Here is a 24,993-nt window from a genome sequence, read left to right on the forward strand (position 1 = left end):
AAGGATGGACCACACCCTCCTTTCCCACCCTGAGACTCAGCCCACTGTCCCCTTTACTGTGCTGTAATGAAATCCCTTTGCTTTCCTCCCTCCTTCCCTTATTCGGCCATAATCTCTGTGATCTGTCTTAAAGATCCCAGTACCTGTGAAGGGTTGGAGGTTTCAGGTGGTGCAGGCAACTAGACTGGCCCTAAGCAGCTAGACTGTCCCCAACCCTAAAATGGCTAATCGAATCCTTTTGGCAAGACAGGTTGAATGGGACAACTAGCATCTCTAGGTTCTAGCTCATCTCATCTCAGAAACAAACAAAAAATAAAACCAGACCAGCATGGGAAGTCCTCTCCCTCTCTGCTGCGAACCCCACTTCCCTCACTTCAGATCAATTAATCCTCCAGATTTACAGGCCGGAAAACCAAGCTCTGGCAGGCAGCAGGCTGGCCTCAGCAGGGGCTGTGGACTTCAGACCAGAAGCCCCACCTTCTCAGCCTGCTAAGTCCCTTTCCACCTGCCAGTCCACGCTGTGACAGACAGTGCTGCGGGCAGGAAGCCAAGCTCACCCATGCTGGGCTGTCCCACCCTGCAGGGATGATCACACAGGGCCCTGATGTGATGGAGAACAGCCATGGGGCCTCCTGACACCTCCTGCTCAATTACACTTTCCTCTCCAGCCGCCGAACCTTTACCAGGACAGGGACCTGATGAGAAAGCCCCATCAGTTCCTACCTCGTCCCATAATTTTGATCAACAACATTAAGTGCTAATGGAAAAACATCTTATCTCTGATAAAACAAATGCTGACAGAAAGCTGCACGCCAAAAACCAGGGCTATGGCGGACACTATTCCCACGCCCGGCCACGTTCACAGCAGCGCGTCTTCGGCAGAAAGAGATGACACTGAGAAGCTTGAGGACCCGCATTTAATAAATCAAACTGTCCTGGCAGCCTCAGATTAGTCACAGTTTGCAGCAGGACACAGGGTTTTCTCGCTTGCAGCTTGGGAGGTGTTTCAGGAGAGAGCGGCTGGGGCATGCTGTTCCGACACGGCGCTCCTTACTGTCCGGGGCCTTTCACTGTGTCATCCTGTCGGCTTCCTCTCCCTTTCATGTTTTCATGGTGCCCCTCGTGCCGCCACCCTCGGGGATCCCTTTGCCGTCTTCCAGTGTGGAAGCTTCGGCCTCTGGCTGGCTGGACTCAGTGGCATCCGGCTGAGATTTGGGGGACTCCCCAGAGCAGGCCAGGCCCGGTGAGGACGGCCCCCTCTCGCTGCTCTGACCCTCCACGGGACTCTGCCTTCTGCCCTCTTTCAGTTCTGCAGCTGCCTGTTCCTTTGTCAGTTTAATTATTTCCCTTCCAAGCTTGTTTACTTCTTCTTCCTCAGAAGGTAACCGGGGTAATGAAGGATGAAAGAGCTTGTGTTGGTTCCCGAGGCTCACATTTGCTGGGGAGTTGACAGCGGGCCCCCCAGCATCCTCGGGCGCTGTCAACGCCTCGGCAGCAGCACGACTTTCATCTCCTTCTTGCTTCTGAACCTCCTCTGAAAACAGAATGAGGACGGCATTAAACCCCTGGCAGCAAGTCAGTCACCTCCCCTCTCCTGCCACCTCCATGCCCAGCCCGCCAGCACGGAGCCTGGGAGAAAGGAGTTGACAGTCATAGGCTCCTGGTGCAGGGCACTGGATCCGAGAGGGAACTGGGGAGCCAGGGTAAAGAATCGGGTCTCTAGTGATAAGAATGGAGGGCAAGGGCCGCAATTATATTTCACCCTTTCCAGGGGCCTGGGACGCTCTCACCCCACTGCTAATAGAGGCTCCTGGTGTCCATTAAATATTTAGGTTGAAGACAGAGGTTTTGTTGGTTCTGCAGCTCAGGGGAGACCTGGGGCTCTTTAGAAAGGAGCCTTCAGGATGGGAAGCACAGGGAGGTCTGTATCAGCACCTCATGCCTACCACAGACATCTGATGTTCCCTCATTTTCAAATGAAGTGCTGTATGCCACAGCTCCCTCCCCACTCAACTGTTGTCCCTAAACCCCTTCTCTACAGAACAGAGATCCTTGAGCTGCCCTACAGGAGGGGGATGGGTGGGAAGCAGGTGCCCGAGTGCTGGTGTTTAGTACTCCTTTCCCTGAGTACTCACTTTGTGATCAGGACGCCTGGCCTCTGCTTCTCAGATACAATGAGAAACCAGATTCCCTGATATTCCTTCAGACCTAACAAGCAATGGTTGAACATTTGACTAAGTCTACATACAGTATGTTTTCTGAAATCTGAAATCTGTATTTAGTCTGGATAACTAGGTAGTCTTCTCCAACAAGTTTACTGGTTTCAACAAGCACTGTTAATGCACAAAGGAGACTATTACTAATGCTTATAATGAAATACTCATATGTGAATGTGTAAATATATGAACTGGGCAAATCTTGATTTTTTAAAAAACAGCTATTCAGATCCATTCAGCCAGGATAAGGGATGCTAGTTCTTAAGGGGTCTCTTGGATTCCAGTCTCTTTCTGCACTGATCCAACCTGTTGGGAGGGGATCCTTCCCTAAAGCTGTGCCACTCCCCGTTAGACATTCAGGATCTCTGGCCCTACCCTAGAATGACTGGTTCAGAATCTGCACTTTACTAAGATCCAGGCTCCATGGGTATACACCACAGTTGGAGAAGCACAAATCTCACCATGCCTTTCTCCAGCCACATGACATTAAAGGCTGTCAGGGCCTCAGGAACTAAGTTCAAGCCCATCACTGGGCATCCAAGGCCTTCCATCTACCTTTCTACTTGATGCTCCAAGTTCTTTCCTTGTTCCCTACACTCCAGCCACTCTACCTCTGGGCCCAGGGCCTTTGCTTAAGCAGTTGATTCCCTAAAATAATTCCCTTATGCATCCAATGACGAATTTCAAGACTCAGCTCTGCCCTGTGCCTTTTCCTGAAGCCTGTCAGATTAAATCAGGCCAGAAGGATTCATCCCAGTGTCCAAATCCCCATAGGCGGTGTCCAGCTCTCCTAGAGAACTTAGTATATTTTGTTCCCCCGACTCAACTTGTTATATGTATGTAGTTAGCTTATAACCACTTTATGTATAAAATCTTGCCTAATTAGTTTTGTAATCTTGCCAATGCTCTATAGTAAGGGCTCCGTAAATAGCTCATTAAATGTTTGACTATATGAGCCTATACATGAATGTGTGAATAAATGAATATATTAGTATCTTTAACTACCATTCATTAATATAGGAAAGTAATCCTTGAATTTATGGTATTCATTTCAGGTTGTATTCAAGCTGCTATCCTACAAGTTCTTAAGATGGTACTTTCTAAGGGAAAAAAAAAAAAGAGAGATTTCTAACTTGCACAAACATTTATCTATATCTAAGGTAGCTCAGGGAAGCAATCGCATAATTTTTGTACTAACAAATGAAAATTATTATAGTGGCTGTAGAGGAGACATGAGAAACAGTGAGTGGGAAAGAACGTGTTTCCAGCATAGTGGGGGAAGCTTTATTCAAAAGGAGTAAATTATGATACTTTCTGCAGCTAAATTTTTCATCAACGTGAGATGAATAAACTCCTTCTGGAAATTACTCTTACGAAATTACTTCTTCCAGGACACTTAATAGTATATTCTGGTGCCCCTGAAAAATTAATTAACCTTCGTCGTAACAACCTAACCCCTAAACCATCTGCGGTGTGTTTTTACTGTGGGTCAGGTTAATCTTCTCTGCCTTAATTTACATCGAAGTGAGGGTGGTCTAAATTACACTGGGGAATTGCAGTTGCTGGGATTTTGCCTTGTGCCATTTCTTTAGATGACATTCCGCTTGTGTCCAAATGTATGAATCTCTTTTAAAATGGCAAAGCTCTGAGATGACCAGAGAGAACTTTTTAACATTTGAAGTAGGGGTGGGATGGGTGCGAGGATAACTCTGCTGTCTTTGTGATAGGCTCGAACGCCACCACACCAAGGACATGAGTGAACACAGGCTGTGATCCTACAGGTTGGTCCCTAGGAGGCATTTATTTTTTCCAAGGACGTCTAGATTTTTCAGAACCTCAGGAAGTATATACCCAGAGAGATACGGGCGCCAGGATTTGGGATTGCATTAGGGGTCAACAGGAGGATTTGCTAATCTATTTCCCTCTTTTGTTTTACCCTAAAGATATTAAAAAATATACACTCAAGTCATTATCAGGAGATAAATGTTACTGAAAGTGTCACAATTGTTGAGCTTTACTCGGCCCTCTGGTTACTTGCTGTGGGAGCAAAATCTTCCTTTAACTCTAAGGTTCTAGAACATTAACTATTTTTTGATTTATTTTGGATTAACATAAGGGCACATACGATCAGGCTACATTGTCCTGGTTTGTAAGGTATAGTCCCAGTTGGAGTTGAGTCCTTCACCCAGGAGATGTGCCCTATACCCCTACATTGTACTTGACAGGTGGCAGCCCACTGAATTCTCCTCCCTCTCTCACCCCTCCCCCTTTCCAAATTTAATTGGGTTTTTCACTTATGTGGGCATGTAGTTGTTCATCTGCTAGTTTCAAATTAGTATCAAGTCCATGAGATGCTTGCTTTTCCATTCTTGAGATACTTTACAAAGAAGAACCTCAAGCTATGGAGGTTTTCTTTCTTTAAGAACAGACACTTAGCACTGCCCTTCCCATGAAAGACTTCTGAGCTAGCAGAGAGTAGGAAAATATTATTACAAATAATAGTAATTAGTCTGTGCTGTTTTAGCAAATAGGATTATCATTAATACCTACAAATACCAACACACGTATCAATAATGATGAGGCCATTAACTGATAGATATGCATTATGACTCTAATAGCATGGATAGAAAAAATACTTCCTGAGAGATGAAGACACAGTATGTCTTTGTAAAAAAAAGATTGCTAATCCCCTAAAAATGTGTTTTCTTCTCCATTGGCCCAAAGGGGACATTTGTCTTCCTTTGTTAACTGGTCTCTGATGGGCTTTGTCCTCCCAAGTGTGCCCTGCTTTCAGTTGGAATTAATCAGAGATGCAACAGTGATGAGGCCATTCCAGAGGCTGACAGCGGCTACATAAATGCTGCCTTGTTCCCACCCAGCGCTGGCGAAGGATGGGCTGGAACAATGAGAGCTAATGATGGAACTCTGGAAGCTATCATTTTGAATCAGCCCCTTGCGAAAAATCAGGCTGGGCTCATGCTCCACGCCAGGTTAGCAGGCCCAGGCCCACCCCGAGGCTCAGCAAGCCCAGAGTCGACAGAGGGCTTTGGATTTCCTCGTGGACGCTGAATGCAGGCATGGAATGACCATCAGCCAAGTCATATTCCAAACCACACAGTGGGCCACTGCACATTCCTGGCCAGACTTGCACACAGCCATGTGCTGTTGGCTGGAAAGGCCCAGCCTTGCTTCCTGGCTGGTGTAGAAACCTGTCAGAGTCGGGGGGTTCTCTTTAGGAACTCCCCTAAATTGTACTTGCAGAACCTTTGTGTAGAGGTCCAAGACATATACTGACTTCCATTCTTAGCACTGTGAGAAGTAATTTGAATGGAAGTCAAAACACAGGATGCGTGAGGGAGAATTGCTGGCAGCAACTCAGGTGAGCAGAACTGTCCTTCTGAACCAACGATGCATAAAAATAATACACAGTTGTTGCTTTGACTGCTAAGTTTTGAGGTGGTTTGTTACACAGGAATAGCTAACTGATATCGCTGGTGGATCCATTTTGATAAGAACACAGTTTTCCAGGCCAGATAATCGTAAGGTTAGAAAGGTAGGCTAGGCCAGTTGAGATTTGAAGTAGAAGATAGTTTAGAGCCACTTGGGATTTTTGAGAAGGCTACAAAGATGTATTCCAAAGCTTTGCCCTACAGTGGGAGAGTAAAGAAGGAAGCAAGAAGAGCCAAGCAGCAGGAAGTCTAGGAGGGCAGGCCGGCCAGCAAGATGATGAGGGCCTGATCCAAGCCAGAGGTAGAAGGTACTAAGATGTGAGGACTCTGCAGAAACGGTTAGGCACAGACCAGATGTGGATTGGGAGGGGGGCTGACAGTGGGCGATGGCTCCCAGGTTTCAAGCCTGGATAGGTGAGGGGTTGACTAAAAGAAAAGAAGCAGGAAACATTGGTGATGTCACCATTGAGAAGCCTGTAGAACATCTGGGGCAGGGCTGATAGTGAAGAAACTCAGGTTCTGGGAAATCTGGAAAAAATACTTTGAGAATATTTTTATGGAGGTGATGATTAAAGACATAAGCCTAAAGAGAGAGAAAGAATGTAGATGTTCAAAGAAAGAACCTTGATACGATTCACATGCTGGGTCTATAAATTATCTTATTGCTGTCCAAAAAATTGCTTCAAAAATCTAACAGCTTAAGACGTAGGAGTCTGGGAACAGTTTAGCTGGGTGGTTCTGGCTACTGGTAACCCACATGAGGTTACCATCAACATGTTGACCAGGGTTGTTGGCATCTGAAGGCTTGACTGGGGCTGTATAAACTGCTTCCAAGATGGCTCATGTGGCTGATGGCTGGAGGCCTCAGTTCCACACCACAGGCATAGAGTGTAGGGCTGCTTGGGTATCCTCATGACATGGCAGACTGCTTCCTTCAGAGGGAACACTCCAAGAGTGATAGGGCAAGGCATGAGTCTCATGTCTTTTATGACCTAGCCTCAGAAGTCAAGTGCTATCACTTCTGCTACATTCTATTAATCTCACAGACTGCCCATGACACAATATACGAGCAGACTGCACAAGGGCATGAATACCAAGGGGTGGGGATCCTTAGCGCCATCTTGGAAGCTGGCTGCCCCATTAGGAGTGGCAGAAGAGGATAAGCAAAACTTCAAAAGATATAAAAGACAGTTTCTTTGGGGAAATAAGACTGCCACATGGAAAGAGACTCAACTTCCTTCAAAACACTCTATCCCCAATACTGCCTTGCAGAAGAGAAGCTTTTCTCTCTATTTCACTGTTTCCTAGACCACTTACCATGTGCCAGGCAATACGCCAAGATTTCCCCAAAGTTGGCACCATGATGTCACCATTTTAGAGTGTCATTGAGACTTAAGTCCACTAGCCCAAGTTTTCACAGCCAGTGTGATGTGGGGCTGGAACACGAACCCATGCTGTTCATCTCCTGAGTCCTCTCTCTTAACCTCTATGCCGCTGTGCCCCGAGTGCAGAGGCCTGCATTCTTCTGCAGAAACCTCGCAACAAGATGAACCCACACAAGCCACTGGAGGGAACGTGAGGAATGCCTCAAAGGTGCCACAGCAGCTGCAGGAAGGGGAAGGACCCACTGAGACCCTTCTTTGCAACAGGCCCAGGCCAGGCAAAGATGGAGAAATCAAGATGTGCTCACCGTCCTTGGGGTTCACTTTGTTCTCCACGGGCTGCTCAGCAAACTTCATCAGTGGGGATCTTGACCTCTGTGTGGTGGGAAGAGTGGGGTCACTGAGCAGTATGGTGTCCTTGCCCCCTGTCACGGAAGAGGGGAAAGTGGACGTGTTTTATGGTCATTGGAGATGGATACATTCACTCCCACACAATTAGCTAGCTGTTTGGGTTAACAAGGCACTTTCTTTAGACGTCGCTGATGCTGTGTCAGGGAAGGAGCCAGCAGGTTCCTCTGTAGTGTGGGGATAGAGCAGTGAGGTCCAAGGCTGTTAATGATTAAAGACCTTGACTCCCTTCTGAGTCTGCTCAGGGCTGGCTTCCCACAAATGCCACCATTAAAGGGCAGCCTGTTATGCTGGCTGAGAATTGAGTGGCTTTGATCTGAGTGAGATAAGAATGCTAATAATAATAGCAGAGTGCTTTGGAGTGCAAACTTTGGAGCTGTCCTATAGAATCTGTGCTTTGGACATCACCCCTTGCTCACTGGGCAACCTCAGGTACATCGTTAACCTCTCTGGACCTCAGATCCCTCATCTGTAAAATGAGGAAGACGGTAATAGCATCCACCTCCTTGGGTGGCTGTGAGTATGAAATGCACTGGGTCATATAAAAGACTTAGATGTTTAGTTAGCACTTAATAAATGTCACCTACTGAAATGATTACAGTGTAGACAGAACTGCTGCTATACATACTTTATCTGATTTAATCCCATTTGGCCACTTACACTGAATAACTGTCATGAGGGAGGTAGTATCGAGTCCTCCAAATTATCACAGCTAAATTTTCACTTAGAACATACAGTGTCATACCAGGAAATCTGTTTACCTATTAATATGACCCCCTCCCCAATGAACGCAGAAAGTTTGAGGAAAGAGGAAGAAGAAAGGAAAACCATGATGATACGACTTTGGAGGTGAGTATGGCGGGGAGGAGCAGGGGGTGTGGCTTTGACACTGGAGCATGGTGCACACAGACACACAGAACACAGGAACATGAAGCCATGCCACCCTGAGAGGTCAAGAGAGACAAACTTCGGTCCACGAGGCCTTAGGATGCTCTCAGTCAGAACCTTTGTGAAAAAATGAAAACCCCAAAGTGGGCAACCAGCCCAGCCTATTCTCCAGTCTCAGCTGTCTTACTTTGAGCAGGAAAGACCCCCCTCTAAAGCTTCATGAAGCAAATTCACTAAACATCTTTAGGGCTCAGATCAGCGACTCTAAAATTCTGTGATTTTACTCAGGTTCAGCACAGTACACAGCAGCATTGGTCCTCTTTGGAGAACCAGGTGAACCTTGAGCATAACTCCATCAGGGTACCCTGAGTCATTTCTTGTTTTTTCATAATGCTGTCTTCCCATCAGGCCATGTCTTATTAACTTAATTTCCAAGGCGGTGGTAGAAGGTTTGGCACATGGTAGATGCTTAGTAAATGTCCGAACACATTCTTGGGAATCCTAATGTCTGGTGGGCTGGGTGCTTGGGGCTGCCGCAGGCAGATGGAGCACATAACTAGCACCCATGGGCTCCAGGTGCTGTTTGAAAGTCATCCTGGAAGAGTAGACTCCAACAGGAGCCAACTCTGAAGTTCTACACAAGAACAGCTATTGTCTCACGTGGAAAAAGGCCAGAAATCTTCAAGGTCAAAGTCAGGAGAGATTTTCCAAAGAGAAGTGTTGATCTACAGCTCAAGATGTTGTTAAGAGGCCCTCAGAATGAAGTCAACACAATCAGGCCTCTCTTTGTACTGTCAAGATACAATCTGGAAACACCTGGATGGAGCGATGGTAAGCCAAGCTTTGGTTTCCATGAATTGACAGCAGGTGCCTCAAAATGGATTTTTCTGTTTCTCCCCATTAAGACAACATTTACTGTCCTTACGTCAGGGAACAAATGATATTTCTTGACCCATATTTCTCTAGCAGGTGGGCCTGTACTCTCTGTCCTCCAGGGGACTCAGTAAGAGACACATTCTGCCCCTCTGGACTCTAGATAGTCTTCCAAATCCCTTCTGCCCCAGTGGCCATAGAATCAGAAATATGGGCAGAAGTGAGAGGTGGCTGGAGCTGCCTGAGGGAGGAGCCCAGCCCTTCTTGCCCTGAGGAATTCTTTAGGGCAGAATGTCCCTTTGGCCCTGTCCAACCACAGGGTCATCGTGGTGGCTCCATAATGGCACCTCAAAAATGCTGGTACCAGGAACATTAAACTTCTCCAGAAACCTGAACAAAGAACAGGTAGAAAAGGGCAATAAACACACTTCCTTCATGTCCAACCAAGATGGGGTTTGGCGAGAAGAGAAAGACTTCCCTAAACTCTTCCCTAAAGAGATGATTTTCTGATTTTAAAATTTAAAATGCCAAGATTTGGCCATTCTTGCCCAATATTTGAAGAATTCAAAAACTCATCTAGAAGGCTCTTTGTTCTATTATCTCAAACCAAGTCCAGGTTCTATGTTAACTAAATCATGCCCCAGTCAGGTGGTCTGCTATCTTACACATTCATTCCAGTTCTTAGGACCAGAGGAGGAGGCGGAGTACCAAAGTACAACTAATACAGAAGGGCACAAAGGCCCTTCCATTCAATTGGTGCTTGAGTTTTTAGAAGCTCTCCTGACTCCTTATAGCATGAAATTCCCTCATCCCTGTCTCCAAAACATACCACATGTTTTGAAACCACACTTTTCCTCCTTAAGCTGATGTCTGCTTTGGAGAGAAAATGAAACCTAAAAGGTCAAGAGCTAGACTCTGCTCTTGCTAGGTTTTTTTCTGGCTTTCAGTGTTTCTTTCTAGAAGATGAACAGACCCAGGAAACATCCCATCAAAGCCACCCGGGCACCATTCTCCAGGCAGAAGTGGACAAAGGGCTGAGGGAAAGAGGCTGACAGGTGGGGACTGGAGAGGGGGGGGTGTTGGTCTTCCTGAAGGGCATGGGCAGTGGGGTTCAGCCTTCCCTCCGGCTTCCTCACCACAGCCTTGTACATTTTACACCTGTCAGAGAAAGGATAAACAGTGTGGAATACGCTTTGCTATCCAGACGCTTCTCTATACAGGGTATGACATTTGTCGAATGCATCTATGTCTCAGCAAAACCACAGTTCTAGACACCAACTCTAGCAAACTACATAAAGAGCTGTACACTATTGGCTGAAAGGGTGAGGAGGGGGAGAGAGGAGATTCAAACATCATCACTGCAGGCTCACAGTCCAGCAGTCATTCTGCCTCCTTAGGCGGAATGGCCTCCTTCACCACCACCTTTTAGAATCTCTGGAAAGACTGTCCTGGTGTCAGAATTCTTGCTCTCTAATCTAGTTTGCTTCATGAACTATTCTCCCCCACTCTTCTTTTCTCTGAATTGTAGTTATCTAGTACCAGTAAAACAACACTGAAATGAAAATCTGAGCACCTAAGTTCTAATACCAGCCTCTGTGGCCTGAGGTATCACCTTACTTTCTGGGCCTCTGTTTTCTTATCTAAAATAATGGGATCAGACCAGACCAGGAAAGGGAACTGTATTTTCTCTTATATGTCAGCTTTGACCAGGTGATGGCTTCCTTGAAAGGCAATGGGGAAGACTACTCCCGGATAGATCTGAAATCAGCAAGGGAGCTCAATGTGATTGATTAGCAATGTCTACCACTGGTGCTGGAATGTGTGCTGTACGTACATTAAAATATATGTCAAGTTTTTGCCATCCTTGAACTTTCTGCTCTCAACCATCCTTCCAAGTGGAGCGCTTGATGACTCCTCATGTCATTCTGTCACGCACTTAATGTCTTTTTCACTCATTCAGCACTGAATTATAGGTCACTTTGTATCTTCCTCTCACTGTTTGATGTGCATTTCATCTTACTTCCCAAACTAGACTGTAGGCTCTTGGAGGGGGTGAGGAATATGTCTAGCATGCTGGTACAGCTGAATCCACAAAGTCAGTGCTCAAAAAAAGTATCAACACATCGATGGGCTGATTACCAAAGGACGCCTTCAATGTCGGCACCTGTGGCAGACATTGCTAATCAATCACACTGAGCTCCCTTGCGGATTTCGGATCTTTCTTATCCTTCCAAAATGCTGGTAAGTTAGGAGGTAAGCAATTCCCTGATATTGCTGGGATTCAGCGCCTTCCAGTTGGCTAAACACTATGATTTGGCTTCTAGCTGGAAAGAGAAAGAAGCAAAGGAGGAAGAGGAGGAAGAGGAGCAGGAAGAGGAGGAAGAGGAGGAGGAAGAGGCAGGGGAGGAGAACACACTGCCTCTTACTCCACTATTCATTAGGTTAAACAGAGACTCATGATCAGACAAGAAGGATAGATCTGATTCACACTCCAAGAGGCTCTTTCCCTGCTTACTCTCCCCCTGGTTTGAAAATATCATAATATGATGCGTCATCATAACTTCCCCATCACTGCACAAGAGTGATGCTATTGCCATTGAATCGATAGCAGATCTGGGGAACTACCATGTCCTCCCACTTTGTACCTGTGTAGAGCCCAGAGAGTGGAACAAACATGGCCTTGACATAAAATTCTTTCAGCCACGTCTCTTGGAGCTAATTCCACCATTTAATATTTGTTCTGTCCTAATTGAATTCTCTATTTCAATTGACTATTCTAATCAGGAAAGTTCAAGGAAAGGGAGACATTGCATTTCTACTTATTTCCATGCAGGGATGACATAATGCACCACGGATGCCACAAAAACAGATATTTCAAATAGAACATACTCCCAAATCCTACTGAAACATTGTAGCTCAGGCCTTCAGGCAGCAAAAAGAAGGAAAGAAACAATCATTATTGCATCACAGCCATTTGAAATCTCACCTAGACCAATAAGACCAGAGAGAGAAAATTCTCAGCATTTGTGCCCATATTCAACTTCCACCCTTTTATATAAATTGTAGACACGAAACACTGAGGAAATTTCGTCAAGTCATTTTGAGAAAAAAAAAAAAAAAAGAAAATCAAAACCCCCGTACCCGCACAGAAACGGCAATCTGACTGTACAAATAAATGATAAATTTGCCCAACTGTGTTGAAATTCAATGCAATAAAAGAAAAGCCTTCATGGAAGGTGAGGTTTTAACAGTATCAAAAGGTTCTCGTGCAAAATAAATCATTCAAATCCCCAGGACGGCACTTGCCGCTAATTAGTTCTGTTAGGTCGTTTGACATCAAGTTCAAGGAATCTCTGCTTAAAATTCCACATGACGAAGTAAACGTCCGGGCAACCTAAGGCAGGTGTTCAGATTTACATTTAGGGAAACCCGAGGTGGTTGTCCACCTCCCCGTGGTAATTTTTACTTATCAACCATTCCAGGGAAGCAGCCCATGCGAGTCAAGGGTAAAGGAGACTAGTTAGTGCAGAAAGGTTAAGTTACTCAAAATATACACACAACGTGGCTTCCAGGGAAAGAGGCAGTGGTAGAAAATGATAAATATAAATTTCTGAACAGGATGAAGACAGGGGAATGGCTGAAGGGGGCTCTCATGACAGGGATATTTTACCTAGAGGAAGGGGATAAACGCAGTTAATTTAAGCGAAACGTCAGAGCTGCCTCACACAATGCACAAATGGAAAAAAAATTTTCCATAGAAAATTTTTATCTTCAAGCTACAAAAAAAAAAAAAAAAAAAAAAAAAAAGAGAGAAAGAATGGGGGATGGGAGGAAAAGGAGATTGCGGAGTGCATTTGGGTTAGAAATATTGTTGGTTCTTATATTCATCTTTTAGTACCGGTGATTAAATCGAACAAATCTTTATGTGGTCTCACATTCAATTTTAGGACGGATGATTAAATTGTACGAATCTTTGTAAGCTCCTCTATTCACTTTTAGGACTGATGATGAAATTCAACAAATCCTTGTATATTCTTACATTCATTTTTAGAAGTCGTGATTACAGTGAATAAATCTTTATAAGAGACCTCTAGATAAATAAAAAAAAGTAACAATTTACTACATTCACTCAAGTCAAAAAAATATAGACACAATGACAATTTCAGAATTTAAGTTAGCACAACTTCATAGTTCCACAGATGAGGCCCGGAATATTTACCGTATTTTTCTGATTCCACATTCCCCCACCAAAATGATGGCTTCCAAGTTTAAAATACTTGCAGCACTTTCAGCAGTGACGTCCAAATACAAGGACATTAAAAAGGTAGACTCTTCTTGAAAATTATGTGAGCGCTTCTCTTAAAAAAATAAAACAAAAACAGTTTTCATGAAGTTTTGCTTACCTGGAAGACTCCACAAACCAGAAACTTCCAGAGTTCTTAATTTTTTTTCTAGCTCCGCAACACGATTTCCTAAGATTCTGGAAAAAGGAGATAAAGTGACAGTAGATTAATGAGCATTCTGTCAACTCTCGGGGCTGTGAGGTAGCGATCTGGGAAGCCCATGAGTACCCTCATAGAAAGGTTTTGAGATTTAGGATATATGCTAAACATGGAACATTTGTATGTATATATGTGTGTGTGAAAAACGCAAGCTCTATTGAAAGTGCTTGTGAACATAAAAAGTGAAATGAATGATTAAAAAATAATGATATGCCATTCAAGTGAGTCCTCTCTCAAAAGGTAGTTCCCCTGGGGAGCTACGGAATGAATCCACCAATGCCCAAAACATCTTGCAGAATTTCTGTTTGGTATGTGCTCATTGCTAAAGAGATCTGAATACCCTTAGCAGTATCCCGTTTGGATTCTCTGAGAGTGGATCTGATTTGTGGAAACAACCAGGTTTAACAAATAAGACGGGTGGACACGCTTGGAAGTGTTGCTTTGAGCCACTTGATAATCAGGTCGGCCTTCTTAGACCCAATTTTTTTCTTACTGATGTCCATATTCCCGATAGCCGGCACAATGCCTATTGCATGGAACACCATCGTAGGTGTTCCATAAATATACTTGATTAAACAAATGCTTTTCTTTTCTCATAACTTATAAGCATCTACGGGAAGAAGGAAAGAAAATAGGCATTTCAAGAGTTGTCAGTAATTGCAGAATCATTAGGATAATTAGGCTGCTTTCCAAGGTAACCATTCTGACTCACTGGGATATATAAGTTCTGGAATGTGCATTCGAAAAGAGCGTATTGTTTTCTTGGAAGTCAGACTTTGTCTAAATGCACAGATAGACGTGTGGGCATCTGCCCTCCCCCTTCACTTTATACAAAATTAAATATAGCTGGGACATGATTTGATAGCATCTAAAACTTCAATCAGTTTTCATTGGCCTGGAAATTGAAAAACCAGTCTTTACTTTATTGGGGGGATTTTCTTGGCACCGCTGTGCTAAAATGATGTGGAAATCACCTTAATAGCAAAGTTTCAATTCCTTTCAGCAGGATAAATCAGAACACCAGAATTATTCTCTTGCCTCTCTTTATATTCCAGAGATAGCTGTGCACACCCACATATACACAGAAACATGAATATGTATGTATCTACACATATAGATGGCTTTGGAGACAGCCTTATTTTACCTGAATTGACTTGCACCATCTTAATTAATATTCCCTTTGAGTTCACAGAAAACTCTACAATTACTATATGTGGTTTTTTTTTTTTCAATAAGTACTTAGAGCTTTTCTTTTCTTCTCTTCCTTACGTCTTAAAATTCTGCATAGTCTTTATCAATTACTTTCAATTTTCACTCTATTTGTTGGGTCTATTCTGCTTGCACGTCCCTGACCCTTCAGTAGACACTATTCTTCGTAATCTCGCTTTCAATATTTCAGGCAGACCTTCTGATCCAAGCTCCCTTTTCAGCAGCTGATGGGTTTGAGATGCAATCACACCCCTGCTCAAGTTGATGCCTGTTTCTTAAACAGATCAGATCATCTGTGTGTGGCCGCCTCTTAGAAACAAAAGATAAGGCTTAACTCCTCTGCGGAGGCTGAGGGATGCTGTCTGAGCAAGAATGTTCAAAGGTGTGGCCGAGACGTTTGGGTATATTTTTTCCTGAATATATTGGGGGATTCCAATATATTGGGGAATATATTGGGTATATTGTTTCCAGGTAACACAGCCTTGTCTCAGAAATGGAATCAAGTGAGTTCACTGGTGTCCCCCCATATCTACTTTTAGGGCTTTTGCCTACGTTTCTCAGTGGCTGCTTTCTTCTTTGGCCTGACACTTAACCAGCATCTGATGCCGGGTTGGAGGCAGTAAGATGGACCCCGTAGAAGTTAGGAAAAAGAATATCAGTAACACATCAATAGTCCCAACTGTGCTACTAGTAACAAAGCAGCCAACTCATCTTCCCTGAGTCATTAGTATGAATCAGGAGTCCTGCCAACCACGCTCCTAACTTACATTATCTCACCTAACCTGACGAAACCCTGCCTGTCTGCTGTATTATCATTCCTTTTATGCAGTGGGCCCTATGCCACAGAGAGGTCAGACAACTTGCCTAAGATGCACAGTTCACCCAAAGCTCTGTCTTTTCCCAGCTCCCAGCAACGTCATCCACACTCTCCTCTCCTCATTAGGAAACAGAGGCCCAGAGTCACACAACTTGCTCAAAAACACAGGCAGGACTCGGTGGTGAGTCTGGATTGGAGCCTAAGCCTCCATTGGCCTCCAAAGTGCATTTTCTCCATCCACAGCCCTCAGTGGCCCTTGAAAACAAGTCTTCTCATGGTTTTTCTCATGCCTGCACCAAGTACTCCTGGAAAACTATTCATATTGAAATGTGGATGCAGTCACAGTTGACTTGAAAAATGTAAACCAAGATGCTTCAAATGACAAAGAGGGACCTCCTGGTCAGCTTCACACTGGAAGAATATGGCAGGGAGCCAACTGAGCCTGGTGTGACCCAGCCCAGAGAGAGGAGAAGGCCTATGTGAGTCTTACTAGCCGGCAGCACTGACGGATGGGCAGGGAAGAAGTCAAAACAGAGTCCACTTGGATCAGTGTGACCCATTCAACAACCTCCAGGACCCAGCTCTCCATAAAGCACAGTATTATAGACTACAGGGGATAGGGGAGAGAAGTGGACCCTGTCCCTGCATTTGAAGGACTCAAAGTTCAGATGTACACACACATGCGCAATGGAAGGCTTAATTAACAGCTGGTATTTATTAATCACTTCTGCACCAGGTATGCAACACCCTGTAAGTGTCTTGTAACAACTGACAAGGCAGTTCGTCTTAGCCTCGTTTTGTAGATGAGGAAATGGGGGCTCGGAAGGTCAGCTAACCTGCCCAGAGTCACACAGCTGGGAAGCAGAGCGGCCAGACAATGCAGGCCTGCAAATACACAGGTCCTGCAACAGAACTGAAGAGCTGAGTGGAAGATTAAATCCAGAGAAACTGGTAGGGACCCATATCATGAATGATCTTGTTGCCATATTGAGGATGTTCAGACTTTTATTCATTGGCAATGGGAGGAGAGGGAAGGGGTTTCAGCAGGCAAGCAGCATAATGAAAGTCAGGTCAAGTGTTCTTGGTGGGGAGTTGAGAACAGCCGGGAGCAGAAAGATCACCTTGGAAGGGCACGGCTTGAACTAGGGGATGGTATAGCCCAAGCCAATTCCAGGAGGTGGGAGGCTAATGCAGGAAAGCCAAAGGAATCTGGCGATGATAAGGAGGTAGAAGAGGGTTTGAGATGCCTGCAAGAGACCCACACAGACATGCTGCATCTGGGGGGAAAGGCAAGGACCTGAGAGGACAGAGCTTGGAGTGCACGCTGGGGTGGGGGGGTGAGTCCACCAGGTCACCAGCCGCATGTCTGGGTCAGAAAGACAGGGTGCTGAAGGCCTCCAGAGGCAGATGAGAGAGGACTGGAGAAGAAGGGTTGGAGGGGGAATACGAGAGCCAGATGTAGGGCCTTGAAAGCCATGGGGAGAGTCAGGGTAGGAGGAGTGGTCAACACTGGCTTATTCTAAAAAGTGGTCACACAGCTTGGAAGTTAAGAAGAGGCCACTTAGAAGACGTGCCTGACCCTGGAAAGAGTGATGTTTGAGGATAGTGGAAAGGATGGAAACCAGAATGGAAGCAGCAGGGCTGAGACAACAGCAGACCACGAGAAAGACAAGTGGAGAGGACTCTGAGCGGTTTGTAGGGAAGAGGGGGAGATGCCTGGGACAGTAGTAGCTCGAGGCACAAATGGGCTTGGTGATGTTTTTGTCTTTTTTCATAGGACAGGGGAGATTTTTAAATAAAGTTTTTATTTGAATGTGGGCTATTTCAGGATAGGGGACAGCTCAGCTGCTGTCCACCCAGCAGTCTAGACACATCCTCAAGAGACCAGGCCTTCAGCAGACATTCCTATAGTGGTTTCAGATAACGATGGTACCAGGACAAACTCAGGAACTGTCTACCACCGTGCTTGCTGTCTGGTGCGGGGATACTTGGGTGAGGGTCCTGGAGCAAAGTCTGCCCACCTGGATCTGCCCCTCCCCCCCATGCCACCCCTAGGTGGCCTCCTGGATCTCCACTCTCATCTACACACCCTTTTACTGCTCCCCAAGATCTTGAATCCCCAAGTGCATTCACCGTTGGCCAGGGAAGACAGCAGCACTTGCAGGCACAGCAGAAAGGGTAGCAGAGGCCACCGTGTCCTCAGGTACTCACCCCCTGCCCCACCATGGCAAAGATACATCCTTGCTGGGAGGGACAGAACTAAATGTGGTGTGCAGTGAAACATGGCTTTCACAATGGGCTCTTTCTTGAGTGCCTTGCCACCCAGTTTAAAAGATTAATGAACCTCGCCCCTTCTTTAGCAAGCACCAGACTATTGCCAACTCATTGGCAGGAAGTCCCTCCAGCAAATTGCCTATTAATTGAACGTCACTCAAAATGGAAAGTGCTTGGTTTCTTCATCAATTCTTCGAGATGGCTCCTGGTGGCCCCTCTCAAGGGGGTAACTGCCAGGCAGTGGAAACCCAGCAGGAAATCACACACTCACCAAAAGGAATACCTTTACTCCCATTTAGAATGCACCAGCAAAACAAAGCTATTTCATTATTTCAGTTACAAAAGGCTACATCGCGGGGAATAACAGCAAGAAGACGAAATTCACATTCTATTCTTAGCCCTCACTCCCTTTGTCATATAATTAGTTTCTTTACATGCCCCCCAATAAAACATTCATTAAAAGTTTAAAATGTAAGACTTTCTAAGTATTAAAGATGGCACATTAGGCACCTTATGTACTGATGGGAAGCAATCTCCAAGATCTATTGTTACGGGGGAAAAAAGCAAGGTGCAGAACAATGAAAAAAATGCTTTTTTTGTTTTTTGCATAAATACTAGCTTCCATTCATTTAAAACCCATGTATCTACATAAGTATATGCGTGTTTACATGTGCATGCATGAATATATTATGCACTTGCCTGTTCTGAATATGCTTCTTTGGAAGGGTAGATAAGAAACCAGGAACAGTAATTTCTTCCAGGAAGGGGATTTGGGTAGCTGAGAAGAGAGGTTTGGAGATACACAGCTGTTTGATGTTTTACAATTGAAACCGTAAGATGGCTCAAAAATTAATAAAAGTAGTTAAACGTGAAAGAGGACATTAAAACAAGAATAACCATGGCCAAATGAAAGTGTCTGTCTTTCTCAGTAGAGGGAGGAAGTGCTGTGAACCTGGAGGATGCAGGTGCTGGCAGTGGGGATGGGTAGGGGCACGTTAGGAAACCAATCTGTCAGAGGAGGCTGGAGTCCTCCGCAGAGGAGGGGCAAGCCCAAGGCTGCAGATCCTGCCCTTGGGACTCAGGGAGCTTTGTGTGGAGGCTTGGGCAGGGCTCAGAACTGTAGTCGGAGGTAGGGGAGGCAGGGCTGAGGGGCGAGGATGAAGCCAGTGCAGGGTCTCCCCAAGGAAGAGGTGATGAACTGAGGGAAGAAGGCCGAAGGGGCAGGGACGAGAGGACCCCTGATGGCCCATGGTAAGAACTCAGGAAATATACATCCAATAAATGAATGCAGAAAAGCTGTGAAGCTGAGCAACCATCTAGATGTGCCTGTTAAGGGAGCAGAAGTGAAGGGTTGGCAGGTGGTTCAATCATCCATTCGTGAAGTCGTCAAGAGTGCTCGGCATGGGCCCAGCACTGGTCTGAGCACTGGGAGAGAATAGTGACTGACATGGACAAATCATAGAGCCCTGGGACAGCAGGTGACAGGGAGGTGTGTGGAACCTGGGTGTTAGAATGGAGTTCAGAGCCCATTCGATTGTCATTAAATCATAAATGGTTGTATAACATTCCATCTTATGGCTTTACCATCATTCTAATCACTGCCCAATAAAAAGACATTTGAGTTTCCTTTTTTTCCCTGCTCTTATAAACGAATCCCTAGTGAACAACCTCACATATACATCTTTAAGGATCTTTAAGGTAAAAAAAAAAAAAAAAGGATCTTTAAGGTATCCTTCTGGTATTATTCTTTAGGATAAATTCTTAGAAGCAGACAATCTGGGTCAAAAAGCGCAAACATTTTGAAGTGTTTTAAAACTCACTGAATTTGAGGACCTGAAAGATTATCTAGAGAAACTACCCCCCTCACAGCTGGATATGTGGGTCTTGCTCTTGATCAGAGATCTGAGAAGTGTCTGCTGAGAATACGGCAAAGACAAGGACTAGGTCCCCTGGGTGGGGGAGCAGAGCAGAAGACAGAGAGAGAGGTCAGGTCGGCTTGTGGGGGAAGGGAGGTGGCAGGGATAAGACTGCGGAGAAAGTTCAAGTTTCCATCGTGAATCTTAAGGAAGGCGGGTTTTTAAATGGAAATCTGGATGTAGAGAAATCAAGGAGAAAAGAGACTTAAAGAGGGAATTTGGGGATACTGGTGACCTGCAAAGAAAGAATACTGTGAGATGCAAGAGGAGGTTCTGGAGGTACTAAAGCCAAGGTCCTTCTGCACTTGGACTCCCCGGAGCCCTCTTAAAACCGGAATTCCAACCTTCCCTCTTGCAAATGCCCCTGGACTTGCGTTTCCAAACGAGCTCCCACCCAACCCCAAGCAATTCTAACATGGGTGAGATCCTCTGTCCTACCTAGAACCCACTTATAGAGGGGGGCTGTAGAGGACATAGAGGTGGCCTTTTCACAAAGATTCCCGGTGAGTGGGACTCCGGGAAAGGCAGCAGGGCTGGGGAAAGCCTCTAGGGGTTCAGGGTGAAGAGTCAGAAGGGGAGGAAGTTGGGGAGATTGAGAGAGGTGGTCGCAGCATGAAGCAAAGGCTCTGACGAGGAGAGAAAAGGAAAGATGACGCTGGCCATGAGGATGGTGGGCAGGGCGGCTCCTGGGAGGAGGGAGGGGGACCCCAGGGCCAGGGCTGCCACACTCTGAGGGGCTCAAGCTGAGAAGTCCCATTTGCTCAGTGAAGGAGGAGCTGAAGCCACCTGCGGAGAACCGGGGATGGGTTTAGAAGACACAGAAGGTTGGAAAGAGCCCTGATGAGAGATGAGACACTTTGCAGGGGGCGAGGACAGGGCGGGCTCACAGGCATGAAATGCTACTGGGGATTCCCTTTCCTTCCTCCTCCGAAAGAAAAGTATCTGCCTCTCAGCATCTGGCTTTTCATTCCTCGGCTGCGATTTCATTTTTCAAGCAGGTTTAAACCTTCTCCCGTCAATAAATTACCCTTGTCATCCCTCTGCGATTGCCCTGCCTCCCTTTGCTGCTCTCTGCTTCCTTCCACATACATCTTAATCTCTTGTGCGATCTTCCCTTCACTCCGTCTTCTCTTTTTTTCTATTTTGTTTTTACAGTACTTTCAATCATCCTCCAGCTGCCTCTCGCCCGTGCCCCCGCCCTCGCTGGGCCCCAGGCCCCACCGACTCCCTCCTCTCCTGGCTCCCCTCTGCTCCGTCCTCCCCCACTTGCACTTTGATTCCTCCTGTAGGTCTTTTAAGCAGGACTAGCTCAGTAATTTGCAGGGTCCAGTGCAAAGTAAAAATGTGGGGTCCCCTTGTAAAAAATATTAAGACTTCCAAGACCGTGACAGCGGAGCCTCAGACCAAGTGTGAGGACCTTTCGAGCAAGAGTTGCATGCCCATGAAGCTGGCCCCATGGCTAATATTTATGGCTTTAACTTACTGCGTATTCACCATTCTCTGGACACTTTCAAGTTTGCCTTTGTCATCTCTAAGGGCCACGTCAATCTACTTTGAACTTGCTTGAGTGTACACATCCCAGCCAACACGCTATGCAAAACAAATAAGACACTCTGCCCTAATTACGGCTCTTCCTTTTCACCATCTTATTTGCCTGTCTGGAAGAGTGACAGGTGACTCCCTTATAGGCACAGCCACCTGTTGACATGATGCTTGGGTGGTTCCTGCCATTCAAAGAACCTCAGCACCAGGCAGTGAAGTTCCAGGGGCACTGAGCCAGTGTCTCCCCGAAAAGGAGACCGGGAGGAAAGGAGAGTCAAATCAGCCAGGTCATTATCCTATGGAAATCACTCATGCCATGCGAATGACACAGCTGCTGATATAGAACAGAAACCTTATTCTAGTTTAGTAAGTTCCCTTCTAGGTTCGAGGGGCCTCACCTCCTTCCCTCCCTGCCCAGCCTTCCACCTGGTCGACATTCACTCCTGGCAGCCTCCTCTCCTTTCCGCCTTGCCCACCCCGCAACCCAAGGGTCCGGCCACCTACTTGTTGGTTTGCCTCTGGTGCTGAATGACCATGTTCTTCTCATGGATCGTCTCCAACAGTGCTGTTGCCAGAGATTTCAGGTCAGAAATGGACTGCGGGGTTGCTGGCAGACTGCAGCCGTGATCCTCAGACAGCAAATCCTGAACTAGGTGGGACATAAAATGTGTAACTCAGTTGTAATTCTCCCGGAACGCTGGAATGCAAACCAATGTACTTCTTCCTGGATAGGGATAGGTTCCCAGCTTCTAAACGCTAGTATCTTGTATTGAGAGGCCACCTTGAGAACTGAGAGTAAAAAGAAATAAGATCCAGCATGAAAGCTTAACAGAAAGGTGGACATCCTCACGGACTTTTATCAAAAATGTTTTTAAAGGATGATAATGTTTGCATTTGTCTGTGGTTTTAAACACTTTCATACAGTCTAACTCATGGAGATTTAAATTGGAAGGGAAAAAACCCTAAGAAGTATCGTTTATTTCCATTCCATGGGAAGGAAAACAAGGTACAGAAACATTTAGGACCTTGGCTGAAGGTCGTACATGTCAATGACAATGATAATGACGTCTCGCCCTGAGCCCCTTGCTTCATGTCAGAGTTTCCCACACGGAGCTATCCCTGGCAGGTGGCAAGATAATTCAGGAGATTATCTAAAGTGCAAAATACCTTTTGTATTTTAATGGCTTTGTATTTATTGGAAGGCATTACAGAAAAGAATATAAATGGCATAACCAACCAGTGATTTCACAGATGCTGCTACTTAGGACAAGGCCAAGTAAAATGAGTCACCTTAAAATTGATTCAAAGAAAAACATTAAGCAAATAATAGCAAGGTGATGGAAAGATATGGCCAAAGATGACACAGTGGACTGCAAATGTCTAACTGTGGGGAAACAGGACATTACACAAAGGCTAGCTATTCTTGGATGCTTGTTATTCCACTAACTGCCAAATCACATTCATGGCCAAGTTCAACACGAAGCCAAACAATACACACAGTTTGGTGTCACTGAAGGATTCAGATCCATGTGAAGTGGCCCATCTCTTGTATGACACACCCCCACCCTGGATGTGTCTCTGCTGACAAATCTCCAGTCATCTCTGGATAGCTCTGGCCAGTTTTGAAAGTATCTACTTCAACAAGAATCATTTCTGATTTGTCTCCATGCCACTTATATAAAGGAATAATCCAGGTGTGGTATGACTAGCTTAGCACATAGTAGGACTACTACTTCCTTTATGCCAAGTGTCACTATTAATATAATGTAAGATTTCCTTAGCTTCTTGGGCAATGAAACGCCATTGATGACTAGCAGGAGAATACCGCCTACTAAAATCTATGCTTTTTTTCATACGTGATGCTGCTAAAACTCGGCTATTCTCCTGGAATGCTAGAATGAAAACCAATGTTACATCTCAGAGGATGTGTTTGGGCTGGGCTCAAAATTGTTTAAATCCTTCTCAGAAGCTGCCACCCCCAACCACAGCATGGGCACCATCTACCTGCAGAACTTCGGCTGCTTTACCCACTGTCTGTTCTACCCTTGGGTCATTCAGCTCCTGCAAATCTGTCCTTTCTGACTCTCAATGTCTATTCTCCAAAGTCTAGTTTATATTTTCAGACATACTCTTTAATTGATAACTGATTGACTGATAAATTTATTGATTTTAGACAAAGTCTCACTCTGTAACCCTGGGTAGGGTGCTATGGCGTCACAGCTCACAGCAACCTCAAACTCTCAGACTTGAATGATCCTCTTGCCTCAACCTCCTGGGTAGCTGGGACTACAGGTGCCCACCCACAATGCCTGGCTAGTTTTTTCTATTTTTAGTAGAGATGGAGGTCTTGCTCTTTCTCTGGCTGGTCTCAAGCTCCTGAGCTCAATGAATCCACCTGCCTCGGCCTCCCAGAGAGCTAGGATTACAGGCATGAGCCACTGAGCCCAGCCCAATTTTTAAACATACTCTTTAAGGGTAGACAAACTAAAAGATAAACCAAGAGGTAAACTAAAAGACAGAAAAATAAGATAGGATAAATCTTTCATTATGTATCTTTGAATACCATTTCCTACATGACTATGTACAGAAACATACATACAATATTTCACCTTCAAAAATGGGGGAGAGGCTTTAATTTTTTTTTTCACTTAATACTCATCACAATTAATATCCCATAGAATGTAACATTTAATGACTCCTGGGCATTTATGTTTGGTATTATAACCGAGGTATGGAAAACTTTCTTGTGGCAAAATGTTTGCATATGACTTATTTCTTGCTGGTTCAAAGAGGGGCAGTTTGAGAGACTTTTCATCACAGGTTGCCGGAGGTTCATATATTTCATTTATGGATGCCAACAGATTGTTGGCGGTGTGCTTGTCATCACACTTTTCCAGCACGGGTGCGCCAGATTCGAAGTTCTACCTCAGCGTGGATGTGGCTGGCATTCCCCACATCAATGATAACTCTGAGTGTCAACAACCAAAGACAGTCTGCTATATCTGGTACCCAGATCTAAACTTAGATGGGCTACTTCACATTTTCATAGCGTATTGTGGTTTTCTCTTTAAAAACAATTCCAGGGTGTTCTTTTCTGGTTGAGTGGGAAAAAAAGAAGATGCTTGAAAAAGAGGCTCGCTTGTTATGTAGGCTGGAGACTCAGCATTTTTATTTTTTTTTTTAAGCCACCCTCGTGCTGATTAAGATAGCTGCCATATGATAGCTGCTGGTCTGCACTACCAACAACCAAAAAGTGGGCCAGCCGACCAGGTTCAACTTGAGGCCTACGCTCAGAACCGAATTCCGAATACAAAGTGTCAGAAGCGAGCTCTCTGCTGTGTATTCCCCCTGGACTGCTCTTGGAAGATCATTATTTTTCATTGGAATCGACAAGAAAATTGCAATCGATAAAAGCTTCCTCAAAAAGGGCACATCTTCCATGATAAGATGATTTCAGTGGCTATGGGATTTTTCTATTCTGATTACAAAGGCCCGGAAAAGGAGGTTGAAACACATC

General features: G+C 45.2%; 1 protein-coding gene across 1 annotated transcript in view; it reads right to left on the reverse strand.

Annotated features, from left to right (window-relative positions):
• Positions 1 to 903: 903 nt before the first annotated feature.
• The window catches only part of CCDC149 (coiled-coil domain containing 149), a 59,616-nt gene continuing 35,526 nt past the window's right edge, over positions 904 to 24,993 (reverse strand). The window contains exons 7-10 of the mRNA XM_003793504.3: positions 21,981 to 22,125; positions 13,620 to 13,696; positions 7,356 to 7,472; positions 904 to 1,534 (exon numbers count right to left, since the gene is read on the reverse strand). Coding sequence (XP_003793552.1) covers positions 1,101 to 1,534; positions 7,356 to 7,472; positions 13,620 to 13,696; positions 21,981 to 22,125 — 773 coding nt within the window. The 3' untranslated portion in view covers positions 904 to 1,100. The remainder of the gene's footprint in view (positions 1,535 to 7,355; positions 7,473 to 13,619; positions 13,697 to 21,980; positions 22,126 to 24,993) is intronic.

This window comes from Otolemur garnettii, unplaced genomic scaffold (genome assembly GCF_000181295.1).
Source record: "Otolemur garnettii isolate 467f Iridium unplaced genomic scaffold, OtoGar3 scaffold00069, whole genome shotgun sequence".
Lineage (NCBI taxonomy): Eukaryota > Metazoa > Chordata > Mammalia > Primates > Galagidae > Otolemur > Otolemur garnettii.